Below are 27,301 nucleotides of genomic sequence, written 5' to 3'. Positions count from 1 at the left end.
AACAAAAAGTTATTTTTTTAAAATTCCCATCAGGACCTTTCAGCTGTAGGGTGGTTTTTGCGGCACGTAATAGGATATTGCACACATACTGTGTTGATCTGCATTTGTGAGACCAGAACAAGTTTCATTTCAGTGAGCTGAAATGGCCACTATCTGCACGGTTGTGGTTCCAGCCTGTAGGATGGTGGGAACAGAGCCCTTCTCGCACATGGACATGCCTACAGGAAGGTGAAATGGACAATGTTCCCTTGTACTTGTACTGCTTTCATGTGTGGTGCATGTTTCAATAGTTTATTAGATATTTCAACAGCTAGTAATAAAGCATTACTCTGAATTCACAATGAAAAGAGAAATCTTGCGTGTTTTTTGTGTTGTTTCTTTTGGTCTTGTGACACCGGTGCTCATCTAACCCCTCAACGGACCTGTCGTTTTCCATGTCACCAGAAGAACATTAGTATTGGACACTCGGGTGAGGAGAGGGGCGGAGCTGTCAACCGATCACCACCTGGTGGTGGGTTGGCTCCGCTGGTGGTGGAGGAAGCCGTTCAGACCTGGCAGACCCAAGCGTATAGTGCGGGTCTGCTGGGAACGTCTGGCGGAATCCCCTGTCAGGGGGAGTTTAAACTCCTACCTCCGGCAGAACTTCTCCCATGTCCCGGGGGAGGCGGGGGACATTGAGTCCGAATGGGCCATGTTCTGCGCCTCCATTGTGGAGGCGGCTGACCGGAGCTGTGGCCATAAGGTGGTTGATGCTTGTTGCGGCGGCAATCCCCGAACCCGCTGGTGGACACCGGCGGTGAGGGATGCCGTCAAGCTGAAGAAGGAGTCCTATCGGGCCTTTTTAGCCTGTGGGACTCCGGAGGCAGCTGACAGGTACCGGCAGGTCAAGCGGAACTCGGCTTCGTCGGTCGCTGAGGCAAAAACTCAGGTATGGGAGGAGTTTGGCGAGGCCATGGAGAACGACTTCTGGACGGCTTCGAGGAGATTCTGGTCCACCATCCGGCGTCTCAGGGCGAGAAAGCGGTGCAGCAACAACACTGTTTATGGTGGGGATGGTGCGCTGCTGACCTCAGCTCAGGACGTTGTGGGTCAGTGGAAGGAATACTTCGAAGACCTCCTCAATCCCACCAACACGCCTTCCAATGAGGAAGCAGAGTCTGGGGACTTGGGGGTGGACTTACCTATCTCTGGGGCAGAGGTTGCTGAGGTGGTTAAAAAGGTCCTCGGTGGCCGGGCCCCGGGGGTGGATGAGATCCACCCGGAGTTCCTCAAGGCTCTGGATGTTGCGGGGCTGTCTTGGTTGACACGCATCTGCGGCATTGCGTGGACATCGGGGGCGGTGCCTCTGGATTGGCAGACCGGGGTGGTGGTCCCCTTCTTTAAGAAGGGGGACCAGAGGGTGTGTTCCAACTATAGGGGGATAACACTCTTCAGCCTCCCTGGTAAGGTCTATTCGGGGTGCTGGAGAGGAGGGTCCGTTGGATAGTTGAACCTCGGATTCAGGAGGAGCAGTGTGGTTTTCGTCCTGGCCGTGGAACAGTGGACCAGCTCTATACACTCGGCAGGGTCCTGGAGGGTGCGTGGGAGTTTGCCTAACCAGTCTACATGTGCTTTGTGGACTTGGAGAAGGCATTCAACTGCGTCCCTCGGGGAGTCCTGTGGGGAGTGCTCCGGGAATATGGGGTGCCGGACTGCCTTATAAGGGCTGTTCGGTCCCTGTACAACCGGTGTCAGAGCTTGGACCGCATTGCCGGCAGTAAGTCGGACTCGTTCCCGGTGAGGGTTGGACCTTTTATCACCGATTCTGTTCATAACCTTTATGGACAGAATTTCTAGGCGCAGCCAGGGCGTTGAGGGTGTCCGGTTTGGTGACCTCAGAATTAGGTCTCTGCTTTTTGCAGATGATGTGGTTCTGTTGGCCTCATCAGACCGTGACCTTCAGCTCTCACTAGAACAGTTCGCAGCCGAGTGTGAAGCGGCTGGAATGAAAATAAGCACCTCCAAATCCGAGACCATGGTCCTGAGCCGGAAAAGGGTGGAGTGCTCTATCCGGGTTGGGGAGGGGGTCCTTCCCCAAGTGGAGGAGTTTACAGTAAGTATCTCGGGGTCTTGTTCACGAGTGAGGGAAGGATGGAGCGGGAGATCGACAGGCGGATCGGTGCGGCGTCAGCAGTGATGCGGGCGCTGCATCGGTCTGTCGTGGTGAAGAAGGAGCTGAGCCAAAAGGCAAAGCTCTCGATTTACCAGTCGATCTACGTTCCTAACCTCACCTATGGTCACAAGCTGTGGGTAGTGACCAAAAGAATGAGATCGCGAGTGCAAGCGGCTGAAATGAGTTTTCTCCGCAGAGTGGCTGGGCTCTCCCTTAGAGATAAGGTGAGGAGCTCAGTCATTCGGGAGAGACTCAGAGTAGAGCCGCTGCTCCTCTGCATCGAGAGGAGCCAGATGAGGTGGCTCGGGCATCTGCTTAGGATGCCTCCTGGACGCCTCCCTGGTGCGGTGTTCCGGGCATGTCCCACTGGGAGGAGGCCCCGGGGAAGACCCAGGACACGCTGGAGGGACTATGTCTCTCGGCTGGCCTGGGAACGCCTCGGGATTCCCCCAGAGGAGCTGGAGGAAGTGGCCGGGGAGAGGGAAGTCTGGGTTTCCCTGCTGAGACTGCTGCCCCCGCGACCCGACCTCGGATAAGCGGAAGTAAATGGATGGATGGATAGATGAAAAACTTTAGTTCCTGGCCGGCTTCCTTGAGTAGATCTGTCGTGATATAATGGCACAGATTTTCAGTTGGCCCACAGCAGCTTTCCTTTCTTCTTCTCCAGCCCACAGTATGGTAAGAGTAGTCTCTCAGTAGTAACAGTATTCTCTCTAGTCTACCATGTAGTAACAGTAGTCTCTCAGTAGTAACAGCGCACAGTGTACTAACAGTAGTGTTTCCAGCCCACAGTGTAGTCTCTGTAGCCCATCGTGTAGTAACAGCTATCTCTCTAGCCCACAGTATAGTAACAGTAGTCTCTCCAGCTCACAGTGTAGTAACAGTAGTCTCTGTGGCCCACAGTATAGTAACAGTAATCTCTACAGCCCACAGTGTAGTGACAGACGTCTCTCCAGTCTATAGTGTAGTAACAGTAGACTCTCTAACCCACAATGTAGTATCAGTAATCTCTCTAGCCCACAGTGAAGTGGGCTTTTCAGTCCACAGTGTAATCTTTTCAGTCCACAGTGTAGTAACAATAGACTCTCGGTACAGCAGTCTCTCCAGCCAACAGTGTAGTAACAGAAACCTTTCAAGCCCACAGTGTAGTAACAGTAGTCTGTCAGTAGTAACAGTAGTCTCTCCAGCCAACAGTGTAGTAACAGTAATCTCTCCAGCCCACAGGTTAGTAACAGCAGTCTCTCAGTAGTAGCAGTAGACTCTCTAGCCCACAGTGTAGTAACAGAAATCTCTACAGCCCACAGTGTACTGTAGTAACAGCAGTCTCTCCAGCCTACAGTCTAGTCTAGTATTGTAGTAACTGGTGAGAGTGCCCAGCAGTCACTCTGCACACTGATGGGATGTCCCCTTCCGGAGAGGTCAAGCCAAGGCCCTGAATGAAATGCTTTTCATGCTTGTCTGTCCATTCACTGCAGTACCTGTAGATCTGAGCCAAAATTCTGCACAAACAAAATGTAACTAATGCTGGTTCCTGTTGCTTTGTGTCACACTGCAGTTTCAGTAGGTGGGAGGCTGATATATTCTTTGATAAGAACACAGGAAAAACAAAAAAAAGAAAAGAAAACTAGGCTGTAGGAAGTCTGATAAAAAAAAATAGTGACAAGTAAAAAATAATAAAAAAAAAAACAGGGCATCCATTATGTATATGGACTAAACATGCAGTGAGATGCTGAATACAGCAGACAGTCAAAGCCTGTTAACCTGAGTCTGTGAGAGAGTACCTGCATTTCAGCGTTGAGTCTGGGCATGGATGCCGCTCTTCCTTGACTTTCTAAGCCTGCACTGTCATTGTGCTCCATCTTTTTCATCTCCACTGACTCCTAGAGAACACGAGCATATGCCAGTAGGCAGACAGACACACACACAGATTATTTCCATAACAGAAGTTTATGTGACACACAAAATGTGTGGCGAAAAGGCAAAATGGCCGCCTTTGTCTACCTGAGCTTTGGCTGCGTTTGGCACCTCCTCTGATTGGCCCCTTTGATCCTTCTTCTTACTTTTTGCTCGTGGAGGTTCTGGCAGTTTATCCGTAATCCAAGAATCTTTGGCAGCACTTCCTGGGCCTTGCCTAAGTTTTACACACACACACACACACACGCACACACACACGCACACACACACACACACACATGCGCGTGTACACACACGCTCAGCAAACAAAGTTTTTATGGCAGTTGTGCAGTTGTATCTTCTGTATGTCTCCCGAATTAACACCGCTAGATAACCTACAGCTTCCTTCTCCATTTTAACAGTCTTGAGAGTTAATTAGTAAGGTAATTCAGTAATGGGCTTTGATTAATGTGATTACATCGCAAATTGAAACCATAAACTGTAAATGGCGGTGTCATGTCCTTCTTGCCGGCTGATGGAGAGTGTAGAGTGTACATGTGGTTATTACCAGGGAGTCACTGGTGTGGCGCCCCCTGCTGGGTACTCACATCGTGCCACCATTGTTCAGAGAGGTGGTGGTGAGCGGGATCTGGGCTTCAGGCAGACACGTAGTGTTGCTGGCAGGGATTTCCTGGTCCTGCATGAGAGCCAAGGGCAGGATCGGCTTGAAGAGGGCGCTCACTTTGCTCTGTGGGTGGGAGAGAGGGGGGGGGGCTCATGGGAAGAGGGCCAAAGCCTAACAGCTGGGTAGCTTTCCTCTGCACAAGTCGCCCATGTGCCAAGTGCTAACAGACTCTGCTGGACGCACCTTGTAATTTACCTTTTACTGTCAGCTGACTGTGCTTTTTGTTTAATTGTGCAAAATAAGATAGAGGCAAGTCTCCAGGTTACAAACGAGATCTATTTCCTTAGCCTGCCTTTAAGTCGAATTTGTAGGGAAGGCGGGAAAATAATTATGAGATGCATCATAATAATAATGATAATAATAATAAGAAGAAGAAGAGGAAGGATGTAGTAATAATAAAAGTAATTACATGCAGCACTGTACTTTACCTGAACCACTGAAACCACACAATGTTTTCGTGACAAAGTGGCCTGTGGCTTTGTTACTACGAACCGTTGTATTTCACCCAAACGTTTAATATAATAGGCTTGTTGGCAGCCTGTTAAGTACGAATTTTCTGTAAGTCAGACATTCTTAACCGCCTGCAGTCCCACTACTTCCATCCTTCTTCTGTAAACACTTGTTCCATGTAGGGCATTGGGGGTCAACTAGGATGTGGCACCAAGCCATGTCGGGGTTTCTTTTGTGCGTGGGGAGCTGGGCTACACAGAGGAAACCCCACGATGACATGGGAAGAACATGGAGCTACGGGAGAGACTGCAACTCTGGTCCCAGAGGTGTGAAGCATCAGTGCTAACTGCACCACAGTGCTGCCCCAGTCCAGCTAATTATTTATTCATTATGCACATTGCATATTTTATGAAATATATAAACTTGAATTCCCCTAAAAAATATTTGAAGACAACTTTACCCCAATATCTGTAGAGACACACATTTTCCAACTACTAGGCAGCATGTGAGTGTGTGAGACATCAAAGCTGGATGCACTGATGGAAACTCAGCCTTCCCAGAATCCTTTGGGCTGGAGCCCTGCCAGGTTACCTGTGAGCCGGGGATCGGCTGCTGCTGCTGCTGTTGCTGCAGCCTACGGGCCCGGTTCTGTTTGTAGTAGTCAAAGATCATCAGGGCTGCGTAAACCTTTCCCACTGTCAGCTCATTGGCTACCAGGATAAACCAGAAGGAAAAGGTTTTGTCAGAGCTTGATGCCTAGTGGCACAGGGTATAAGAAGAGCAATTCTTCATCTGTGTGAAGAACTGGATATCACTTCAGTGGTTAAAACGTGCAACTTTTACAAATACCGCCTGCACACACAACTCTATCACTAATATTCCCTTAGTTTAAAGGATAAAACATGTACATTTTCTATACTAATTTAACTTTACACAATCTAACACCTAAGAAGAAAAAATATTTATCAATATATTAACAGCAAATGCTTTTGTTGTACCAAGACAGTCAAAGGTAATAGTTTTGTTCTCAACAAGGAATTAAATCAGAACGGTGAAAGAAGACATATGGTTTAATAAAACACTGAAGATCCTGCTAAAGGGAAAAACATACAAAAAGTAATTAAGCATGAAATTCTGGTACTTTAGAAATAGCTGTGAGATGTAGATGTTTGGACGTCTTTGAAGGAGGGCAAGCCACCTGCAATTCCTAGCTGATTTGTTTTTTTTAGTCAATGTATTTTTTATTTGGTTTTTTCAGACATACAAAAAAAAAAAACCCACAAGAGACAAGCATTAAGACAAATAAACATAACATCACAAGACAAATCTAAAAAAAAATATATATATAAATAAAAATTTCCCTGTCTACACAGGGCAGCTAACAAAGAAAACATGTTCAGTTTGTAGGGTCTTCTGGCGGATTAGAGCTGAAATCGCAGTTTTGAGGCGTTTTATTGTCGCAGTCTGTAAAATCCAAAGAGTTTTAAAGCCCCTTCTTCCAAGCACCAAATCCACTAAGTATCCCTTTACCATCTCGGAGGAGTCATGAGACTCTCGCATCTCCCCTTAAAACTGTCACCGTCTGTTACATTTCTGCTCCCGCTGTTGGCGACGTGGCAGTTAGCAGCTGTTAGTATCCGGCGCAGCATCAAGGTGAATCAGGTGTTGGCTGAGCCGTTGTGTAGTCTGGGCCGGTGTTTGCCAACATACGATTAATAATAAGGAGCCGACATTACTCAGACACTACTCAGAGCCGAAGGGCACTGAGCTGGGTAAATGCTACTTATTCTAAGCACAAATATCTCACGCTACTCTGCAGAAAGACTGAAACAGCATATTAGTTTAATTCTTATTAAACAGGTTGTATGAATGTGTACACGTGCACATTAAAATGATCAGGTTAGGAGAACAGCAATGCAAAATTTAATTTGAGTTTCAAAGTCCTCTTGTTGCAGTTAATCCTTTTATCTGCGCTTTTAGTAGAAAACTTAAAAGAATACGAGAGAGCCAATGGTTGCCAAATGGTTATATATACTGCAGTGCTGGTGAGATGTGGCTCCAACATAGCAGGGGGCAGCGAATTCAGCACCAAGGGAGCAGGACATTGCTCCAGGTACTTCAGTGGTACTTTGCTGGTCAGGGATTCGAATCCGCAATCTTTCAATTAGCGTATATCCCTAACCATTAGAGGCCACCACTGCCACACAATGGATGACCATGGAAGTTTATCACACAGTTATATGCTACAGTGAATATTTTGTACAGCAAGTGTAAGGACATCTTGTGCACTAAAATCCTCAAGTTAAACCTGTTGTCTATGTACACCCACTAGATGTCAGTGTGACCGCAGTATTGTCTAGGTGTGTCCAAGGATAACCCTGGGAGGGGTGCATGAGGAGTGAGACTGCAGTGTTTGAGGTGGGGAGGCACAGGAGAATGCAAATATAGCTCAGATGCTGGGAGCGACTGCGGAGGTTATTTGTAGATGCTTTATGTAGTGAGACTGCAATGGGACACAGAGGGAGAAGCCAGGCTCACAGAACCAGCAGGTAGAGACAATATCCAGTTTAGTACTCAACTAGTTACAAAGCATAGCTAATACCTCGCTCTAACATTCAGTGGTTACAAGCTTGTGAATGTCTACTTACAAGTTTATTAAGAGTAGTGCCGTATGAACCCAACCAAGAAGTGCATGAATAAATGTGGTTGTAGTTTTCAATTTGGATCTTAACTATTTCAAGCAATATAGTGTTTCATTTCAGTACTGACAAGGTTTAAATCAGGGGCCTCACACTGAAATAACCTAGGGAGCACTCGCTGGGTTTAAATCAGGGGTCTCAAACTGAGATAACCTAGGGAGCACTCGCTGGGTTTAAATCAGGGGTCTCAAACTGAGATAACCTAGGGAGCACTCGCTGGGTTTAAATCAGGGGTCTCAAACTGAGATAACCTAGGGAGCACTCGCTGGGTTTAAATCAGGGGTCTCAAACTGAGATAACCTAGGGAGCACTCGCTGGGTTTAAATCAGGGGTCTCAAACTGAGATAACCTAGGGAGCACTCGCTGGGTTTAAATCAGGGGTCTCAAACTGAAATAACCTAGGGAGCACTCGCTGGGTTTAAATCAGGGGTCTCAAACTGAGATAACCTAGGGAGCACTCGCTGGGTTTAAATCAGGGGTCTCAAACTGAGATAACCTAGGGAGCACTCGCTGGGTTTAAATCAAGGGTCTCCAACTGAGATAACCTAGGGAGCACTCGCTGGGTTTAAATCAGGGGTCTCAAACTGAGATAACCTAGGGAGCACTCGCTGGGTTTAAATCAGGGGTCTCAAACTGAGATAACCTAGGGAGCACTCGCTGGGTTTAAATCAGGGGTCTCAAACTGAGATAACCTAGGGAGCACTCGCTGGGTTTAAATCAGGGGTCTCAAACTGAGATAACCTAGGGAGCACTCGCTGGGTTTAAATCAGGGGTCTCAAACTGAGATAACCTAGGGAGCACTCGCTGGGAGATCCTCTACCAAGAAGGCCACCTGAATTATTTTTGAAGCCAAAAGAGAAAAGAAAAACAATGTTAAAAATGATACAGGCGTATTAAACTTTAAGACCTCTGGTCTAAATGGTCAGAAGTATTGTGCAAATTAGCATTACGTTTGTGTGGAGTGACAAGCAGGTCCATGGTCTTCTGGGACAGACTTGGCCATATAGTAGCAAGCTCCTTCTTCAGGTCAGCATCTGAGAGACGCTGTGCCACGATCCCTGGAGGGAAAAGCACAGCGATCAATACAATCAGGCCTCAAGCCAAGACGATCAGCCCAGCTAATTACAGTGTTGTACAGGGATCAATTAGCACTCTCCCAATATAGCACATTCGATATTCGCAGGTAACCTCTCTACCCTTTCTGTAATAATTTCTTTAACACTTGGCAGCAAATTGGTCTAGATCAGATTCTTGGGACAACAACTAATGAACTTTGTTTTGCTGAAAAGGCAAATACCTGAATTTTAGCTGAAGGGAAGCTTTACAGCTAATCAATAATCATGTAACCTGAAAAATGTCTTCATTCTTCCGTGTGATTCTGTGAATAAATTCAGGGCAGACTTGAGCAGCTCCCCCACTTACTTTGACTTTTACAAAACACACGCCTTTATAATGCATTCATAGAACATTCATAAGAAGCATGTAAGTACACCGTAACATCCTAAGACACCTTATCAGATGTAATATACATTAATAGCAAAAAGTATATGATTATAATGTCTGTTATAATCATATAGTGTTTGTTATTAATGTATTTGAAAGCTGCCAAGGTATGTATACATCCATGCTGCTTATGAATCTTCAATGAATGCATTATGTTATATATGTATTATAAAGTGTTTATATGCATTAGAAATGTTTATATGCATCATAAAGGCATTATGAACTTGTAGTTAATGTAATGCGTTACCAATTAAGCTGCAGAATAAAACTGTTGAGTTCATGATACATCATTTTCTTCTCCCAAACCATTTAAAAATCCATCAAAATATCTCTCAGTGTAACCAGGTGCTCAAGTTTCTCTTTTACATAATCATGACTCTCTGCGTGACTCTGACTCTCTGCGTGACTCTGACTCATGGGGTCTCGGAGGGCAAAGCCATCACACCTGCACTGACTCGCATCCTCTTGTACAGACGCACAGATGCACGTTCTTTGTACTGTTACTTCTCTGAAAAAAATTCAGCTCAGAGTGATTTTCTGTAGACCTTTCAGAGATGACTGAGACTGAACTGCCACCTGCCAATAGCAGGGGCCGGGCAGTGAAGCTGAGACCCGCCCACGGCGTCCACATTCTTCTCTGCGGCAGCAAATGAGACGCAGCCTCCTCTAATGAGTACAAATGGGACTGAAGCATAGCTACTTAACAATCGTAAGTCAGAAGCAGCAAATGAGCATCTGTGTGAGAGCCGGAGAGCTGAGCTGAGAAGGACCTCTGTCTGTTTACAGCCGGATGGACCCATCAAACCCCTCTCACAACCTCTCTGCTCTAAGACCTTCTGCCAGAAAGTTCTGCAGCATTAAAACCAGAACAGTCAGGCTAAAAACTATGTTCTTTGCTGAACCATCTGGGCTCCTCACAGCCTAAGACAGGGTCTGTCAAATGAAGTAATAACACTGGGCTCATAACCCTGAACCTAAATCTATTTAGTTATTGCACATTCTGCTTCCATGCCAAACTTCCGTACCAAATTTGCACAATCTTACCCACCAATCAAGTGGCTAACAGTCTCTCTTTGGACAGTCAATCTTCAAGGACTGAAACGGCATCATTCTTGTATCAAAACACCCCGGATCAAACTGTCTGCCAAACAATGCAAGGGCTCCTAATCAGGGTTTGTGGCAGAACAGATAAATTCTATAGCAAAAGAAAAAAAGGGTGAGGTAGGAAGAGAGGAAACTCACCAGAGGCCAGCTTGATCTCCAGAGCAGTGCGAATGAGGGCCATGAGAGTGGAGGTGAAGTGCACAGTGTTGTCATCAGCGATGGGCATGTTCATCTTCACCAGCCGCTGAGGAGGAACCAGGGTTGGGGTAGAAGAAGAAGACACTTAAACACAACTAGGCACTGACCACTGAACTTCCGTCAGTCACGCGTGGAGGAACCATCTGTGTGCTGGACACAATCACTGTTTGACTATGTTTTGCTAAAGTTCTGCTACACCAACATTCTCTGGACTTAGTGTGCTGGACTCAGGTTGGTCTAATGGATTCATCTAGCAAATTAGGTACAACAGTGATTTGTTGGTTGATTTCTTATTTATTTAATTATTTATTTATTATTAACTGTACAAGTTTATTAACTGTACAAGTTTATCCCACCCCTGCACACAAAATGGTTCTTTAGATTCAGGTGGAGGAGGTGAGGATAGAATTGCATTCACATCCAAGGCAGACAGTGAGAGAACGTTCTGATTGTAAGAGTAAGTGCAACTGGTGAGAGACAGAGGAATATGAGAGTTGGCATGCAAGCATAACCATCATGATGCACAACAGAACAAGCTCAGGAGCACAAACTGCAGATGCTAAACCATGAAGACCATGCATTCTAGATTAATAATACTTGCTGCTAAATCTAGACCAGTGTTTCTCATCTAGATCATCTAGGGGTCCCCAAGGATTGAGAAACACTGCCATAGCAGATGGATTGAATCTTGAAATAATATATAAGGCAAGAGGACAACAGATAATCTATAATATCATTAAAACAGACATTTATTTTATCTTTATATGATGGTGCTTTGCTCCATCTGCTGAACAGGAATGCGAAAAAAAACAAAAGAAGGCTCCTTGCTTGTTCTGTACTGTGATTCCTGGAGATGTTGTTGTCATTCCAGCCAACAGAGCACTCATAGTACAATAATGAAGAATACCACCTCCCAGACAGATACCAAGTCTGTAACTTTACACCTCCAAAATGTCCTATGCGGCGTTACACATTTCAGTGTGCTCCCCAGGGAGACTGTTTAATGCGGCGTTACACATTTCAGTGTGCTCCCCAGGGAGGCTGTTTAATGCGGCGTTACACATTTCAGTGTGCTCCCCAGGGAGACTGTTTAATGCGGCATTACACATTTCAGTGTGCTCCCCAGGGAGACTGTTTAATGCGGCGTTACACATTTCAGTGTGATCCCCAGGGAGCCTGTTTAATGCGGCGTTACACATTTCAGTGTGCTCCCCAGGGAGACTGTTTAATGCGGCGTTACACATTTCAGTGTGATCCCCAGGGAGCCTGTTTAATGCGGCGTTACACATTTCAGTGTGCTCCCCAGGGAGACTGTTTAATGCGGCATTACACATTTCAGTGTGCTCCCCAGGGAGGCTGTTTAATGCGGCATTACACATTTCAGTGTGATCCCCAGGGAGCCTGTTTAATGCGGCGTTACACATTTCAGTGTGCTCCCCAGGGAGACTGTTTAATGCGGCGTTACACATTTCAGGGTGCTCCCCAGGGAGACTGTTTAATGCGGCGTTACACATTTCAGTATGTTCCCCAGGGAAACTGTTTAATGCGGCGTTACACATTTCAGTGTGATCCCCAGGGAGACTGTTTAATGCGGCGTTACACATTTCAGTGTGCTCCCCAGGGAGACTGTTTAAGAACAAATATGGTAGAAACTAGTCTAGAAAGATGCATCTCCCCTTGATTAAGCAAACATTATTTCCACTGCAAAAAGATGCGTACACGTTTTTATATCTACATCAAAGCCGCACAGATTTATAAGCTCCCTTGTACACAGACAGCAAACTGCACATGTGCGTGTGTATGGCAGTGCAAGAGTAAGACGCAAGACATGACGAGCCAAACACAGAACACAAATACCCTCTCTCTGCCCCTCTCTCTCTCTCTCTATCAGTCATACACATACACAAATTGACACAGAGAACAACCCATGATGGTCAAAGCACTGGGGAGCCACAATGGAACCAGAAAGAAGAGAGAGAGAACAATCCCAACTCAGTGTCAAAGATAAAGGCTTTTGCTGAAATACTGCTCACTCAAAGTGGGTTTCAATCCAGCCCCCCACAGCACCTCCATTATGCCAGCTTAAGCCACCGTGACAAAAAAGTTCTCTTTCCTTAAATTCTTTGGTCATGGTTATGGGAAGTGCTATGGAAGTCTGATTGAAGGGGGACTTTAGTGGAGAGATCCAAAAATAAAATGAGAAATCCAAAAAAAGAAAAAAAGAATTGATTGATATTAGAAGTGAAAATAGGTCTGTCTGCAGCAGATGTGGAATCGGTGGATATTTGATCAACTGGGAAGTCAGAGATGAGAGGGGAAAACTTGCCTCAATCTACAGATAATTAAATTAAGTTGTCTTTTAATGGGGAGCTGTATTTTAAACTGAAGATGTCTTTGGGTATAATTCTGCGTAATCATATGGAGGCAATAAAACATCTTCACTGTAAAAAAAAAAAAAAAAGTCTCAAGTCTCAATGTAGATCAGCAACTTCAGTGCAAACCAGAGGTCACAAGTCAGGAGACTCTCAAAAGTGATCTTCAGCGATATTAAAGGTAAACACAGAGAAATGTTTCCCACTCCGTCTTGGCAGAGAAGAAGCTCCAGCTGAAAGTAACTCCCCGGAACATCATAATTCCCCTAAAATTACATCCCTCTCTGATCCAAATAGGAAGATGCCTTTCATTGTTTAATCGGGGTGGTCCCCCATCCCGTCATCTCGTCACCTTGTCAGTACTTGCCTGCACCTCAGTTTCTGCTGGGTGAATTGAAAAACAAAGCAAGGCTACATCCAAAAGATCAGAACAGTGGCAAAACAGAACAAATGAGGAGAAGGGGAGGACCGCCACAACAGAGCACAGGGATTGGCCGGACTGTAAGCCAATGAGGGAGCAGGAGAGACACAGGAGTGGCAAAGGACGGCTACCTTGTAGGCGACTCTTGGCGGACATTTCTTTCCCAAACCTAAAGGTGGGGGCATGTGGAGCAGCATCGCATACATATCGAGGTACTTGATGCGGCCACTTCAGGGAGGTGAAAACCAAACCAAACAGATAAGGATGGGGATTTAGAGAGAGAGGAGAGAACAGAGGGAGAAAATGAAACAAATTAAAGGAGAAAAACAAACAAAACAAAAACAGAAATCTGAGTTATTTAGATTTCCAGGAGAAGCATGGAGACGGATGCCATTCTTGTCCGGACTGGACAGGGATGGATCCTAAAATTCAAGAGGAAGAGCTTGAGTGTTCTGATCCCTGAGGAAGGTTATGGGATGGAATAAGGAGGTCTGAGTGAGGACACACTGGATGTAGAGGGTGACAGAATGGTTGCCTTGTTCTTAAGATGTCTGCTTTTGCATGCTAAGAGACATCAGTGGGCGATTACCAGGTGCTTGGAAACAAAGCTTGCAAACGTCAAATGAAATTCAAGTCCCTGCTTTCTAGCGCAAGTACTCGCAAGTTTTTTTTAGCCCAAAATTAAATAGTCTTAATGCTTTTTTTTAAACAGTCTGAAAAAAATACCTTCTCAAACAGTTGCAGTTTTGCGGAAAAGCGGTTAATCGGTTTGGCTGCTCCGGCCAAATAGAGTTTGAACGCGACTTTGAAAGCTTTGTGTCCAATAAGGCATCTTTACCCACAAGCCAGCCATATTGGTAGGACAGGTGCTAGTTCATGGGTCAGTCATTGAAGCATAGTCATAAAATTAAGTCTTGGGCATATGTCTATAGAGCCCCCTAGTGGAGGAAATGTCTGGTGTTGCAAACCTTGTATGCCACCCTATTAGGGCAGTTCTTTCCTAAGCCAAGGGGAGGCGAGATAATGCGCAACAAATTGTACATATCCTTATAGCGTATCCGTCCACTGCAAAAAGAACAGGTAGGTTTAGAACAAGACTTCGGGCAAAGACTGAACTGCACAGTGAACAAAAATAGAGAGTAAAATTTAAATACCTGATAAACACTTTCAGCTTTGATGGTTTCAAGGTACAGGAAACCCAAAATGCTCAGCGCTCCAGCTTTCCCACACTGACGTCAGTCCAATTATGAAATACAGTAACGACTGAAGTTCCCAATGATGGACAAAAGGGCCGTTTGTCCAAATGCTTATTGGTCTGGTGCCAATGTACTGATATCAAAGTAGTTTTCGACCATTCCAATTAAATGACAGTATCTTTAAAACAAGGGAAGTATACATATTTCAAAAGCACACGATGTCCATTTGTGTAATGTAAGGAGGGGTACATTTAGCTGCAGGGAAGGATCGAATTCAAACCTTACTACTGAAAGGGCGGGACTCCAAAAAGCACAGGCCATGTTAAGCATGTCTCATGTACCATGTCACTGAATATTCACCAGTGAAGCGTCACTCATATGGAAAGATATTTCATTTAATTATCATGAAGAACATTTGGGGTAAGTGAGAGATTTGATTACAACACTTCATTCACTTAAATGTTATTGTAAATGAGGGGGAAAGATATAGTTCTCTGACTGCAGAAGTGAATAATTGTGATCACCCGCTCTGTGATGCGTGTGTCCCCACCAAAACCAGAATTGTTTTATAATGCACACAGTGCTCGCATTTGTTGCAATCAGTATGTCTGTTATTCAAAGTAGTAGTATCTCCGCTGCATCTGAAGCAGCTGTCTGAGAAAGAAAGGGACACTCTGAAATGCGACATGAATACTGAGAGAGAAAGATCATTACCCTCAGCGGCAAGGCTGCACCTAATCTTAAACCAGACTGATGCAACAAGTCACCTGACCAGGGATCAGGCCCCAGATTCACTAGCAAAAAAATTTCACTTGGAGGCTGGGAAAGTTTCCACACGCATAAATTAAAGTCGATCAGAAGCGGGCCTATTGACTTCCTGCTAATGACGTGTTGTAATAAAATGTTCAAACCATGGCAACTAAAGGAGCCAGTATATACTAGATAAAAATGACAGACTCCTGAGATCTTTCCCCATATTTAAAATTTCCCATTTAATTATGATTCACTTTGGGAGATTATTTCCTTCCTGAGATTTAAATAAGGGTGATAAGGATTTCCTTTAGGTAATGGGATTTCATATATTAATAAGAATAGTCATATGATTAAAAAAAAGTAATTTAATCAAGATCTGTTTTTCCCCACCCAGTGTATTGTTCATTATTATTATCTTCCAAAGTAACCAGTCTGTCTACTATGAATAATATAAATCATTACAGTATATATATTGTGTAGCAGAGTAGTGTTATATAACGCAGGCAGCTGAAAGGGTCATTAAACCAGCCCAATTCCTAATTCCAATATATTGCAGAATATTACAGATATAATTTTAATTTGAGATTTTTTACATTATCAAAAAGCAGTGGGGACCTAGAGAAATACTCTTTTTGATTGATGTGACATTGTCAGTTCTGAAGCATTAGTGTATCAAGGCGACAATTTTAAAAAATCAACACTTTTACATTACACAACCAGTTGCGTTTGAGTGTATTAGCTCAGGAAGACACTTAGGAGGGGTTTCATAATCTCAGACCTGTCTTAAAGCCAAGCCCCGCCCAGCACCACCGGGAATCCTAAGGCCATCTGCTGGAGCAGAGAGTACTTACCAGGCCGCAGGGTCATATTCAGCCCAGACACGGATGAATTCGTCCAGGTGGTGGGGCCCGAGTATGGAGGAGTCCCGGGTTAGGTACTCAAAATTATCCATTATGACGGCCACAAATAGATTCAGCATCTGGGAAACGCGTCAGGAGGAAACGATTGGCTTCTGGAGAGAATTTCAATCACCGCCAAAAGTATTCCAGCACAAGCTTCTAAGCAACCTGGATAAAAAGGACTACGAAGTACAATGTCCCTTTAAATCATACACTGGAATGTGCTGTCAATGTATTATTCATTTGAATTTGCTTATCGGGCAGCCATTGTTATACAGGGACAGGTGGGAAGTAAAACAGCTAAGGTACACAGACCATCAGCCTGACCAAACGAGAAAGAATCATTCGTATAAACAGCAGAACCTTTATACAGTTACGTTTATTCTAACACATCCGCAGTGCGTTTCCGAGTGGCAGCTCGGCAGAACTGCACTTGGTGACACGTGTGACACGAAGACACGAGGGTGAATCTAGAGTAACGTGTCATGTGTTCACCATGGCGACGCCACGGGTGGGAGGTGTGGCCATCGGGGGAGGGGGGGGGGGTGTGTGTGAGCAGAACGAACCAGGAAGGAGCAGAGGAAGATGAAGGAGACAAAGTAGAAGTAGGCAAAGTCGCTGCCGCAGTCTCTGCCCGTCGTGCCCGATCCCACGTCACACGGCCGATGGCTCAAACACGACAGCATGATCTCGTGCCAGGCCTCCCCGGTGGCACTCCTGAGGACACGTAGCATGCGGACACAGGGACACGGGGGACAAAGGGACACAGGGGACACAGAGCAGCCGTGCACTCTGTTATAACCAGGAAACCCAACTTCTACATCCAGATTTTGTCCAACCACCTCCCAACACTCATCCTGGTCTGGGGGGAGGACCCCGGATGGGAGGCCAGTAAATCCTTATTATTGTCATTAACTTCATTTCCTTTTGCAAAAATTATACAATGTTGTAAAGGGTGCTACATAAAAATAAATTGAATTGAACTGAAATGCATTAACATCCCCAGTAAAATAAAACAAAACAGTTCAAACCAGCATGACATTCAGGGTGTACCCCAACCTTGTGCCCGGCGATACCCGGGATCCAGACTTCCCTAACCAAACCCCTGAGCAGGGTAAGACATCAGTTCAAACGCCATTGACGATTCTTGGCTTTGGACCATTAAGACATGAACAACTCCATAAAGCCTTCAAACAGCTCTTCAACTGCACGTGTAGGAGACGGAGATGGGGGGGGGGGTTATTAGCACAGTGCAAAATGGTGAGTCTATGCCAGTTAATTCCTGAGTGCAAGCCATCCATCGCAGCCAGGGCTGAATTTTGTACAGACTGTATGATCCTGACAGTTTTTCATTAGCTTACATTAGAAGTGTTTATATCTGCACCAGGACGGCTCACTTTGATCACGAACCCTTTGGTTAGGGTTAGGTGGATGGACATGCCAGGTGTCATGATCCGCTCCGTCCGCTCCTGATGTGTGCCACGCCCACCTCGTTACCTTGTGTTCAGCCCTAATTGTGATCGCCTGTGTCCTGTTAAGTCTAGCTTGTCTCTTGTATTTAGTCCGCGTTCCCGTTTGTATCCCCAGTCCGGTCATTGACGTTGTGATGTTGTTTTGTTGCGTGCTCTGTGTTTTTGGACATTAAACTCCGTATTCCCCGATCCCTGGCTTCCGTGCACCTGCTTCCCCGATCCGTGCTGCTCGTGATCATAACAGAATGACCGGACTCCTCCACAAGACGCCCCAGATCGGTGAGGCGGAATTTCTCGACCTCACCGAGGAGGTGTTATATTGGCTCACCCAGCCCGAAGTCGAGGAGGATCCCCTGCTTCGGGCTATAGCCAGCCGGAGCAGGGACGTCTTAGAGAAGATGTCCCTGCCCGGAGACGCGCACCTTGCGGGGGAGGTGCGCGAAAACGTGCGGCAGCTTCGGGAGGGGGTTGCCAGGGTATCGCTGAGGCAGGTCGCTTTGGACTGCGGGCTGCCAGACAGCGAGCTGCCCGTGGTGCCCCTGCCTCCGCCTACCTCAGCGCGGAGAAGAACGCGGAAGAAGCGGAGAGGCAGAGGACGGGAAGACGCGCAGGAGGTCTTTTTGGGGGCTGTCTCCCTTTCCGCAGCTTGCCCTGCTGAACGCTGGGAGAATCCCTACCCGATTCTCCACCCGGCGGTGTTCGCGGGTGACGTCACCGCCGCTTCGCCTAGGCGGACGCCCGAAGTCCGTCTGCCCGCCGCTTCGCTGGCCAAGCCTGAGCCAGCCGGCCCCTTCACCGGGACACGCCTGGCCCTTAAAGGGGCCAGGTCCGTTAAGGACGCGATCCCGCGGATTCCACGGTTTCGGACGCGGGCAGCGCCCCGCGTGGTTCCTGAGGCTGCAGCGCCCCGCGTGGTTCCAGAGGCTGCAGCGCCCCGCGTGGATCCAGAGGCTGCAGCGCCCCGCGTGGATCCAGAGGCTGCAGCGCCCCGCGTGGATCCAGAGGCTGCAGCGCCCCGCGTGGTTCCTGTGCCGCCTGCAGCGCCCCCCGTGGTTCCTGTGCCGCCTGCAGCGCCCCCCGTGGTTCCTGTGCCGCCTGCAGCGCCCCCCGTGGTTCCTGTGCCGCCTGCAGCGCCCCCCGTGGTTCCTGTGCCGCCTGCAGCGCCCCCCGTGGTTCCAGTGCCTGCTGGCCGCGCGCCTGCTGAGGCGCCCCCGGTGACTCCCGCGCCTGCTGAGGCGCCCCCGGTGACTCCCGCGCCTGCTGAGGCGCCCCCGGTGACTCCCGCGCCTGCTGAGGCGCCCCCGGTGACTCCCGCGCCGCCTGAGGCGCCCCCGGTGACTCCCGTGCCTCTGCCTGAGGCCGCCGCTCTGCCCGCGGACCTGCCTGAGGCCGGGACTCCAGGGCTCCCCGTGACTCCAGTGCTCCCCGTGCCTGCTGAGGTGCCCCCGGTGACCCCCGCGGCCCTGCCTGAGGCCGCCGCTCTGCCCGCGGCCCTGCCTGAGGCCGCCGCTCTGCCCGCGGCCCTGCCTGAGGCCGCCGCTCTGCCCGCGGCCACGCCTGCTGCCGCCGCTCTCCCCGCGGCCCCTGAGCTCCCCGCGGCCCCTGAGCTCCCCGCGGCCCCTGAGCTCCCCGCGGCCCCTGAGCTCCCCGCGGCCCCTGAGCGCTCAGCTCAGCCCCCCACGACTCCCGATGCTCCTGTCTCCGAGGAGGTCCCGGACTGCTGCCCTGATGCTCCTCCCTCCATAATGGAGTCGGAGGGGGAGCTTGAGTGGGACCCCTCGGGGATGACCTTGGTTTCCCCCGTGGCTTCCCCTGTGACTGCCCCCGTGGCTTCCCCTGTGACTGCCCCCGTGGCTTCCCCTGTGGCTCTTCCACCATCACCCCGGTGGGAGAGACCCCGGCCAGGTCCCCGCCTATCGGTCTCCCGGAAAGGGCGGGGACACCTGCGTCGGGCCCGGGTCCCGCCCGCCCTGCCCCCTGGCTCGCCCGTTCGGCCCCTAGCTGTCGCTCGGTGGCTGCCTGCGGATCCTCCGGCTCTGGGTCGGTGGTCCCCTCCGGGTCCCCCCCCGGTGCCTCGGTGCCGGTCCTCGGCGTCGCCTCCGGCTCCATGTCGGTCGCCTCGGGGCCCCCCTGCTTCGGCGGGGCGTCGGACGGCGCCTTCGCCGGCTCCGGCTGCGCCGTCGCCTGCCGCGGCTTTCCCCTCCTACCTGCCTTCGCTGGTGTTCCCTCCTGCTCCCTCCGTGTCCCCTCCGTCTCTCCCTCGTCCCGTTCCCTTGGCCCCTGTGTGGTTCCCTCCTGCTCCCTCCTCCCTGTCGCCTGCGGTCCCTCCGGCCGCTGCCCTTCGCCCGCCTGGGCTCTCTCGGGCTCCCCTGGTTCCTCCTCCCTTTCCCTCCGTCCCGCCTGTTTTTGCTCCTCGTCCCTCTGTGTCTCCTCCATTCCCTCCTGGTCCCTTTGTCCCTCTGGGTTTTGCTCCTCGTCCCTCAGTGTCTCCTGTGTTCACTCCTCGTCCTGTTCCTCCGTTTTCTGTCCCCTCTGTGTCTCCTTTCTCTGTCTGCCTGTCTGCGTTTCCTGTTCTTTGTCAGGTCCTGTCTTTCTGTTGGTCCTTGTTCCTGTTCTGTGTCTCTGTCCTGTTTCCAGTGTCTCGTTGATGTTTTTGCTTTTGTCTTCCAGGTCTTGTTCCCCGGTCTCGTCCCGTCCGTCGCCTCCTCTCGGGCGCGCCCGGTGTGCGCGCCTTTGGGGGGGGGTTCTGTCATGATCCGCTCCGTCCGCTCCTGATGTGTGCCACGCCCACCTCGTTACCTTGTGTTCAGCCCTAATTGTGATCGCCTGTGTCCTGTTAAGTCTAGCTTGTCTCTTGTATTTAGTCCGCGTTCCCGTTTGTATCCCCAGTCCGGTCATTGACGTTGTGATGTTGTTTTGTTGCGTGCTCTGTGTTTTTGGACATTAAACTCCGTATTCCCCGATCCCTGGCTTCCGTGCACCTGCTTCCCCGATCCGTGCTGCTCGTGATCATAACAGCCAGGTTCTCAGTGTACCTGAACAACAGCATGAGAGCCTGGAGGAACGTGCGGAAGTTGTTGTGATGGTTGATGGCAGTATCTTCATTGAGCTCGATGTTCCCAAACACCTGGAACAGAGGGATAGATTGTGCTTCTGCACCATGCTACAGACAGTGGGCCAAAGCCCAGATTGCTGACTTTCAAAGTCTACTACACTGGAACAAGATACAGCAAAATGATCGATTATGGTTTTATGCCAATTTACTCAGTGAGATATATTAATCATGATGAAAACTCATCCATCAGGCAAAATTTACTCAACATAATTAACCCTGGAAACTTCCTTCTCATAGCTTCCGTATAAATACATATTTACGTGCAGCCTTTTGGCTAAAAACATTGATACATTATGCTTACAATGTTCGGGAGCAATTACAAATGTACATAGCAAAAGGTCAGATTGTGTGACAACAAATATGAACGTTGAAGCAAAATGATTACCAACTGTGTTCTAACTGAGAACAAAACAATTAAAATGCTTCGCTTAATGTGGCCGGCATGTTTTCTTGTGGCTGGAAGTCAATGTTTTTTCTGTTTTGATTTATAGAAGTCATTAAATTCTCCTGCGTCATTCCAATATGCTTCTCGAAGTCAATCCCTAACCTTATTTACTTATTTAAGTATCGCAAATGAAAGAACATACTGTTTCCTTTTCTGAATCTGACTGAGCCCTCCATCGCGCCGAACTGCCCCCAAATCAAGGTGACAGCTGTTAGGTGTCCTCATCGACAAGCCTGTTGCCACCTTTTCTCGCCTATCGTTCCGTCTATGTTACTGCCTCTGTTAATGTCTCTCACTCACTTGCATCCCAATGATGGCGTAGATGAAAAAGAGCATGGCGATCAGCAGGCAGACGTACGGAAGGGCCTGGGGAGGAGATAGACAGAGCGATCAAAGAAAGAGGTCCGAGTCTAAAAGAATCAGAGCAAACCTCAGTTCGGCAGCTCGGCTGTGCAGATGGTGCTTTCGGCCGCTCACATACTGGTCCTTGCCAGCGTTTGATTGCTCGTCCATAATTACTGTTAAATCCTGTCATTATATACAAATCAGCTTACATAGTTTAACATTCCACCCAATTACACAAACAGACAGTTTAACTAATGTTCCATATAAACAGAAGGAGATCCCTGTGTAGGTTCTGGTCACACCTTTCTGGGTCAGGGACCTGTGGGATGGGATGAGTAGCTCATACTGACCTTGAAGGACTGCACGAAGGTCCACAGCAGGATGCGGATGGTGTAGCCCTGCCTCAGCAGCTTAATGAGACGGGCCGCCCTGAAGAGCTTCAGAAAGCTCAGGTTGATCAGCTTGTGCTGTGGGAAGAAGCGCAGCCGTCGCTCAGGGCCGAACACAAGCGGAGTGTGACCGCAGGCATCTCTCAGGGCTTAACAGAACCACAGCAAAACCCAGAACCGGCATCACTGCAAGATGGTGTAAGTTTTATGAATGCCGCTCTATGCTCTATACACAAAAAATAACACAATATTTCCCAAACAATGCATTTGACACCATACCCTGCACCTGTAACCTATTGCTGTCAATATCTGGTGTTCCCGAACACCTCTAACAATATTAAGTTCAAAAATGCATACATATATATATATATATATATATACAGTATATATATATATATATATATATATATATATATATATATATACAGTATATATATATATATATATATAGGTTGTATTGCATATTTATTAATGTCAATGTAGTATATATTTTGGTTTGATATATATATAGGTTGTATTGTATATTTATTAATGTCAATGTAGTATAATATTTTGGTTTGATATATATATAGCATTCCTCTGATCTGACAGTTAACTATGTAAATGAATTTCTCTATTAACCTTCATTGAACTGTTAATTTAGGGAATTATTATATTGATTAGATTCAAGTAAATGAAACATTTGCAGTCATTTTACAATAATTACAATATTGCTTTTGCCAAGAAGCAACTTCTTTTACACAGTGAAAAATCACAGGATGAACAGATTATTGTCTTAATCCATTGACTAATGAATTAATGTGCAATGAATTGATTTTGATGATAAAAGGATTCTGCATTAAAACCCTAATCAGCATCTCAGCTAGACCAAAACATAGTGTGTGTGTGTGTGTCTGTGTATGTGTGTACGTATCATTAGAACAGAATATGTGTAGTTTCCCTGAGACCTCATCAAAAAACTTGGTATAAATTCGAATTCACATTCAGGTGATAAATGTCAGATACTAAGTTACTTAACAGTCATTTTTTTTAAAATCACATTAACTTCACGTTAAAAGTATAAACCAATATTGAATATGTTTCTTTACGGGTACTCTTTAGTAAGTTACCTGGAACTACAGTATTAGTTTACATGATTATGTAACAAAGAAAGATGACATGCAGATGTTCTGTATGTGTGTGGTTTGTATAATCTGAGAGGGGGTGGGAGCCCAAGGACTAAGAAGAGACATAGAGGCAGAGAGTCACTTACCGACGCCTAAAAGGGAGACCAGTTAGGTGATTAGGCGGGACGACAGGCAGCAGCCAAGATTGAGTGTAGACAGTGAAAACGGAAGAAAGGTAGATAGATGTAGTGACAGGAAGAGTGGTGAAAGAGGGAAGGAGAGAAAAGAAGAAGAAAACAACAACAACAATCACATGAAACATAAAAAACCCAGAGACAGAAAACACACTTTACCCAGTCACAGCTGTGAACAGGAAAACAGGAACTGAACAACAGAGAAATGGCACGATGACGGCTCAGATAGTCATCAACGGCACCCTGTTGCGCCATTTCGGACATACGTGACATTAAAACCTTTCAAACTCAGAATGCAGTCTATTAAAAACCATCATCATTTTTTAATAGCACAACCACAAAATCGAGATGCTTGTGAACTAGGAAAAGAGTGTATCTGAAGTAATGATTCTGGGAAATTGCTCACTCTTACTGAGCAGCAAATGAGAGCTTCGCTGAATGATGGCAGAGATTAATTTCCCAGCATCACTAACTTTGCCTCCGGTCTTCCGCTAAAATATCAACTGTTTTCCAGCTCCACCACAGGCAGTAGCTGTGAGTGGAAACATTGGCTGCTTCCAGGAACTCCCCTGTATCACCCCCCCACCACCACCACCTCCACCCTGTCCCTCCCAGATCCGGTGCAGTCGCCTTCCTGATGACAGTTTCCCCACAGACAATCTTCTCTGCGGCCCCCGAATACTAGGCTTGCCTTATACTGCATCCTGAAGCTGATGTCGTTGGCAAGGACAGATGCTTACCTTAATCTCTGTCACCAAGATATCGGTTATACTTCCCAGGACGGTCACAAAGTCAAACACGTTCCAGGCATCTTTCAGGTAGTTCTGAAAGAGACAGGAGAGACCGGTTCATGCTCCCGTAACTCATTGAAATATAACGGTGAAGAAACAGCACTGTGCTCTAATGCTTCTTCAAACACACTAACTATAACGGCTACATCCCAGTGGAAGTTTTTATAATGGTTCTAATGTGTCTAGTGGGCTGGAACAATGTGTCATTTGCAATGATCGCGACACACCGATACAGTGTCCTTGGTCATTTGTGTAGTGACAAGAACTAACAGCGAAATGCCGGCTAATACTCGCCATGCAGGTAATAAGTGAGCGGGTCATTAGGAGAAAAGGCACATTACACTAGCAGGCGTAACAGATTGCGAAGGAGAGCAGACATGGCTGTAATGAAACGCTGTGCAATGGGCACAGATGGGTTGTGCCGCTTGAAGATTTATTCCTGTGCAGAGCTCTGCATCGCTGCTCCCTGGTCCCACCACCGGGCGGCCTGACTCCATCGCCGCATTTGTCTCCTCATTTGCAATGCAAAATTCAGGAGCAGCCTTCACTTAGCTTGGTGCACACAGGACCGAAAATGACTCTGCTCAGGATTTTGTTCCTTGGTCAAAATAAGCCTTCTAGGGGTTCCAAGTAGCCCAGTCAGAAAGTCTCCTTTACTAGCATGGGCTGCACGGCTCAACCCTGTACGGGCCACTGTTGCAAAATTACAATATTACCTTTATAATACAGAAATTCTGCTTCCAGCTAGGCCCAATGATGCAATATTACAACATTTCCATAAAAACTAGCTAAAATAAAAAATTTGAAAAGCCTTTAATTTCTGCCAGAGTCTCTTTTTTATATTTAGGTTTTACAAGGTTAAACCATGGTCTAAATGCTGCTTACTGCCACCTATAGGGCGAGAGCTGCAGTACCCCACCAACTGGAGAATAGCTGAGCCAGTGGTTATAAACTAAAACCGAGTGGACTGGAGCATAAATTCTTCTAAGGATTTTCTTATTTTTATAAAGGTCACGGTAGAGCTACTTTTGAAAGCCCACAAGGGAAAAAAAAACAGGAAGCCATTCAGAAACGTCCCCCAAGACTGTGCAGTAACCTTATGCATGTGATCCGCTGACTGACAACTTCAATCATGCTAGTGTCAAACCCCTCAGTTAGGCTTCTGAGCACAATACAGCAGGGCATTATGGGTATCAATGACAAGGCAACCATAATAGGTCTTCTAACACCATGGATGGATGCTTTTTTGGTATAGGAACATTCTTTATGTATTCTTGTAAAGGCCAAATACGCAACGTAAACACCTTATTTAGATGTGCACTGCAGCAGATTCATAAATGGAGAAGTGAAAAGAATATGTGGCCAGTTATGCATTGTACTGCGGGTACCCACCAATGGACCGAAGCCAATCATTTTGAGAATGCACTCCAGAGAGAAAAGGGCGGTGAAGACGATGTTTAGATACTTGAGCATGGCCTCGTACAAATCCGGAGCTCCATGGAACTGCAGGAAGGAGGAAATGCTGATTAAATCATCCGGTCATGACAGCTCCATCTTCAGGTTTTTATAGAAATCCACAAAACAGCCTGATGCATTCCCAAGCATTCATCTTGCAGAATGCACCAACATATACAGAAATGCACTGGTGCATTTACCTATACAGTGGGGAGTTCATCCATTCTCAATTCAGTGCAATATATGACCTCTAACTATACCCCAAGAATACTCAAAACACACTAAACATAATAGCAAACAAGTCTGTGGCAGTTTTGCATATAAAAACAATGACTGGATTTTTAAAAAGAGGCAAATTACCTCACAAGGGCATCCGGACAAGATCTATCAAGCTTTGTGTGCTCATTTCCCCTGAACACCCTCTCAAGGTTAAGAAAGTAAAACTCGAAAACTCTCTCAACACCTCTAGGAATTTCATCAAAAAACCTGACTTTTCTGCCTAATGGGAGACAAAGCAGCCCCTGATTCTCTGCTGTGGCACTAAAATAAAAAGAGCAACTCAATATTAAAAATGATTGAAAAATGGAGACAGTACACTGGAAGTTCAAAACATTTTCTTTACATAACCTTCAACAATAACACTTGTGAAAACACTTTTGGTTCGGTACTGAATACACGTATGAGAAGGATGTACTGTAGCAGAAGAATGGAGGAATCTCTCAGGAATCCCTGTGAATGAAGACTGAGACGGCGAGCCGCTGACCTTCATCATGAGCACCACGGTGTTGAGGGCGATCATGGCCATGATGGAATATTCAAAGGGTGCCGATACCACAAACTTCCACATCTTGTACTGGAAGGACTGCTTGTTCTCAGGCATGTAGCGTGTCAGAGGCCTGGCGTTGATGGCAAAGTCGATGCACGCTCTCTACACGAGACGCAAGAGCACAGGTCACGTTCATACACACATCAGGCCAATCTCCATGCTTGCGTTTCTCTGTCACCTTCGTCTGCAGCATCTCCACACACTCATTTTGAAGTTGCCATCAGCTGTTTGACTTGTCTTGTTATATAGGCCAAAGTAGATGAAGAAATTACTCAAGATTTTTGCCTGTAAAGAGCTTGGTGTTTAGTACTGCCGCCTCGCGCCTAAGTTTACCTGCTGTGTCCCTCTGCCCTGTGTCAGTTAAGAGGTACAGTAACTGCAGCACAATTTATTTCTTGTCCACAGACATTCATCAATCCACTTTCTGAAACTGTTTCTCCAATTCAGGGTCACAGGGGGACTGGAGATGCAAAGCAGCGAACAGCCCTGGATGGGGAGCCAACCCATCACAAGGTACACACACACACACACACACACACACACACCATTCACTCACACACACACACCATTCACTCACACACACACACACACACACCATTCACTCACACACACACACACCATTCACTCACATATGCACACTTACATGCAACATGGCAACTTCAATGTGTTTTTGGACTGTGGGGGGAAACCAGAGTACCCAGAGGAAACCCCACAATGACACGGGGAGAACATGCAAACTCAACACATGTGGAGTCATGGCAAAACCTCGAACGCTGGTCCCAGACGTGTTAGGCAACAGTGCTAACCACTGCACCGCTGCATCCCGAGACACGTGAAA

The 27,301-nt window shown here is 47.1% G+C and overlaps 1 protein-coding gene across 1 annotated transcript in view; it reads right to left on the bottom strand.

Moving 5' to 3' along the window:
• cacna1ba (calcium channel, voltage-dependent, N type, alpha 1B subunit, a) overlaps positions 1–27,301 on the bottom strand; it is a 153,757-nt gene that overhangs the window by 6,963 nt on the left and 119,493 nt on the right. The window contains exons 30-44 of the mRNA XM_072703813.1: positions 26,401–26,565; positions 25,575–25,685; positions 24,132–24,215; positions 22,053–22,169; positions 21,658–21,723; positions 20,833–20,924; positions 16,892–17,042; positions 16,278–16,405; positions 13,609–13,705; positions 10,625–10,730; positions 8,830–8,937; positions 5,772–5,890; positions 4,654–4,793; positions 4,154–4,283; positions 3,934–4,032 (exon numbers count right to left, since the gene is read on the bottom strand). Coding sequence (XP_072559914.1) covers positions 3,934–4,032; positions 4,154–4,283; positions 4,654–4,793; positions 5,772–5,890; positions 8,830–8,937; positions 10,625–10,730; positions 13,609–13,705; positions 16,278–16,405; positions 16,892–17,042; positions 20,833–20,924; positions 21,658–21,723; positions 22,053–22,169; positions 24,132–24,215; positions 25,575–25,685; positions 26,401–26,565 — 1,713 coding nt within the window. The remainder of the gene's footprint in view (positions 1–3,933; positions 4,033–4,153; positions 4,284–4,653; positions 4,794–5,771; positions 5,891–8,829; positions 8,938–10,624; positions 10,731–13,608; positions 13,706–16,277; positions 16,406–16,891; positions 17,043–20,832; positions 20,925–21,657; positions 21,724–22,052; positions 22,170–24,131; positions 24,216–25,574; positions 25,686–26,400; positions 26,566–27,301) is intronic.

The sequence above is a fragment of the Paramormyrops kingsleyae genome, chromosome 2, assembly GCF_048594095.1.
Source record: "Paramormyrops kingsleyae isolate MSU_618 chromosome 2, PKINGS_0.4, whole genome shotgun sequence".
Taxonomy (NCBI): Eukaryota; Metazoa; Chordata; class Actinopteri; order Osteoglossiformes; family Mormyridae; genus Paramormyrops; species Paramormyrops kingsleyae.
This window is presented reverse-complemented; position numbering and strand designations above follow the sequence as displayed.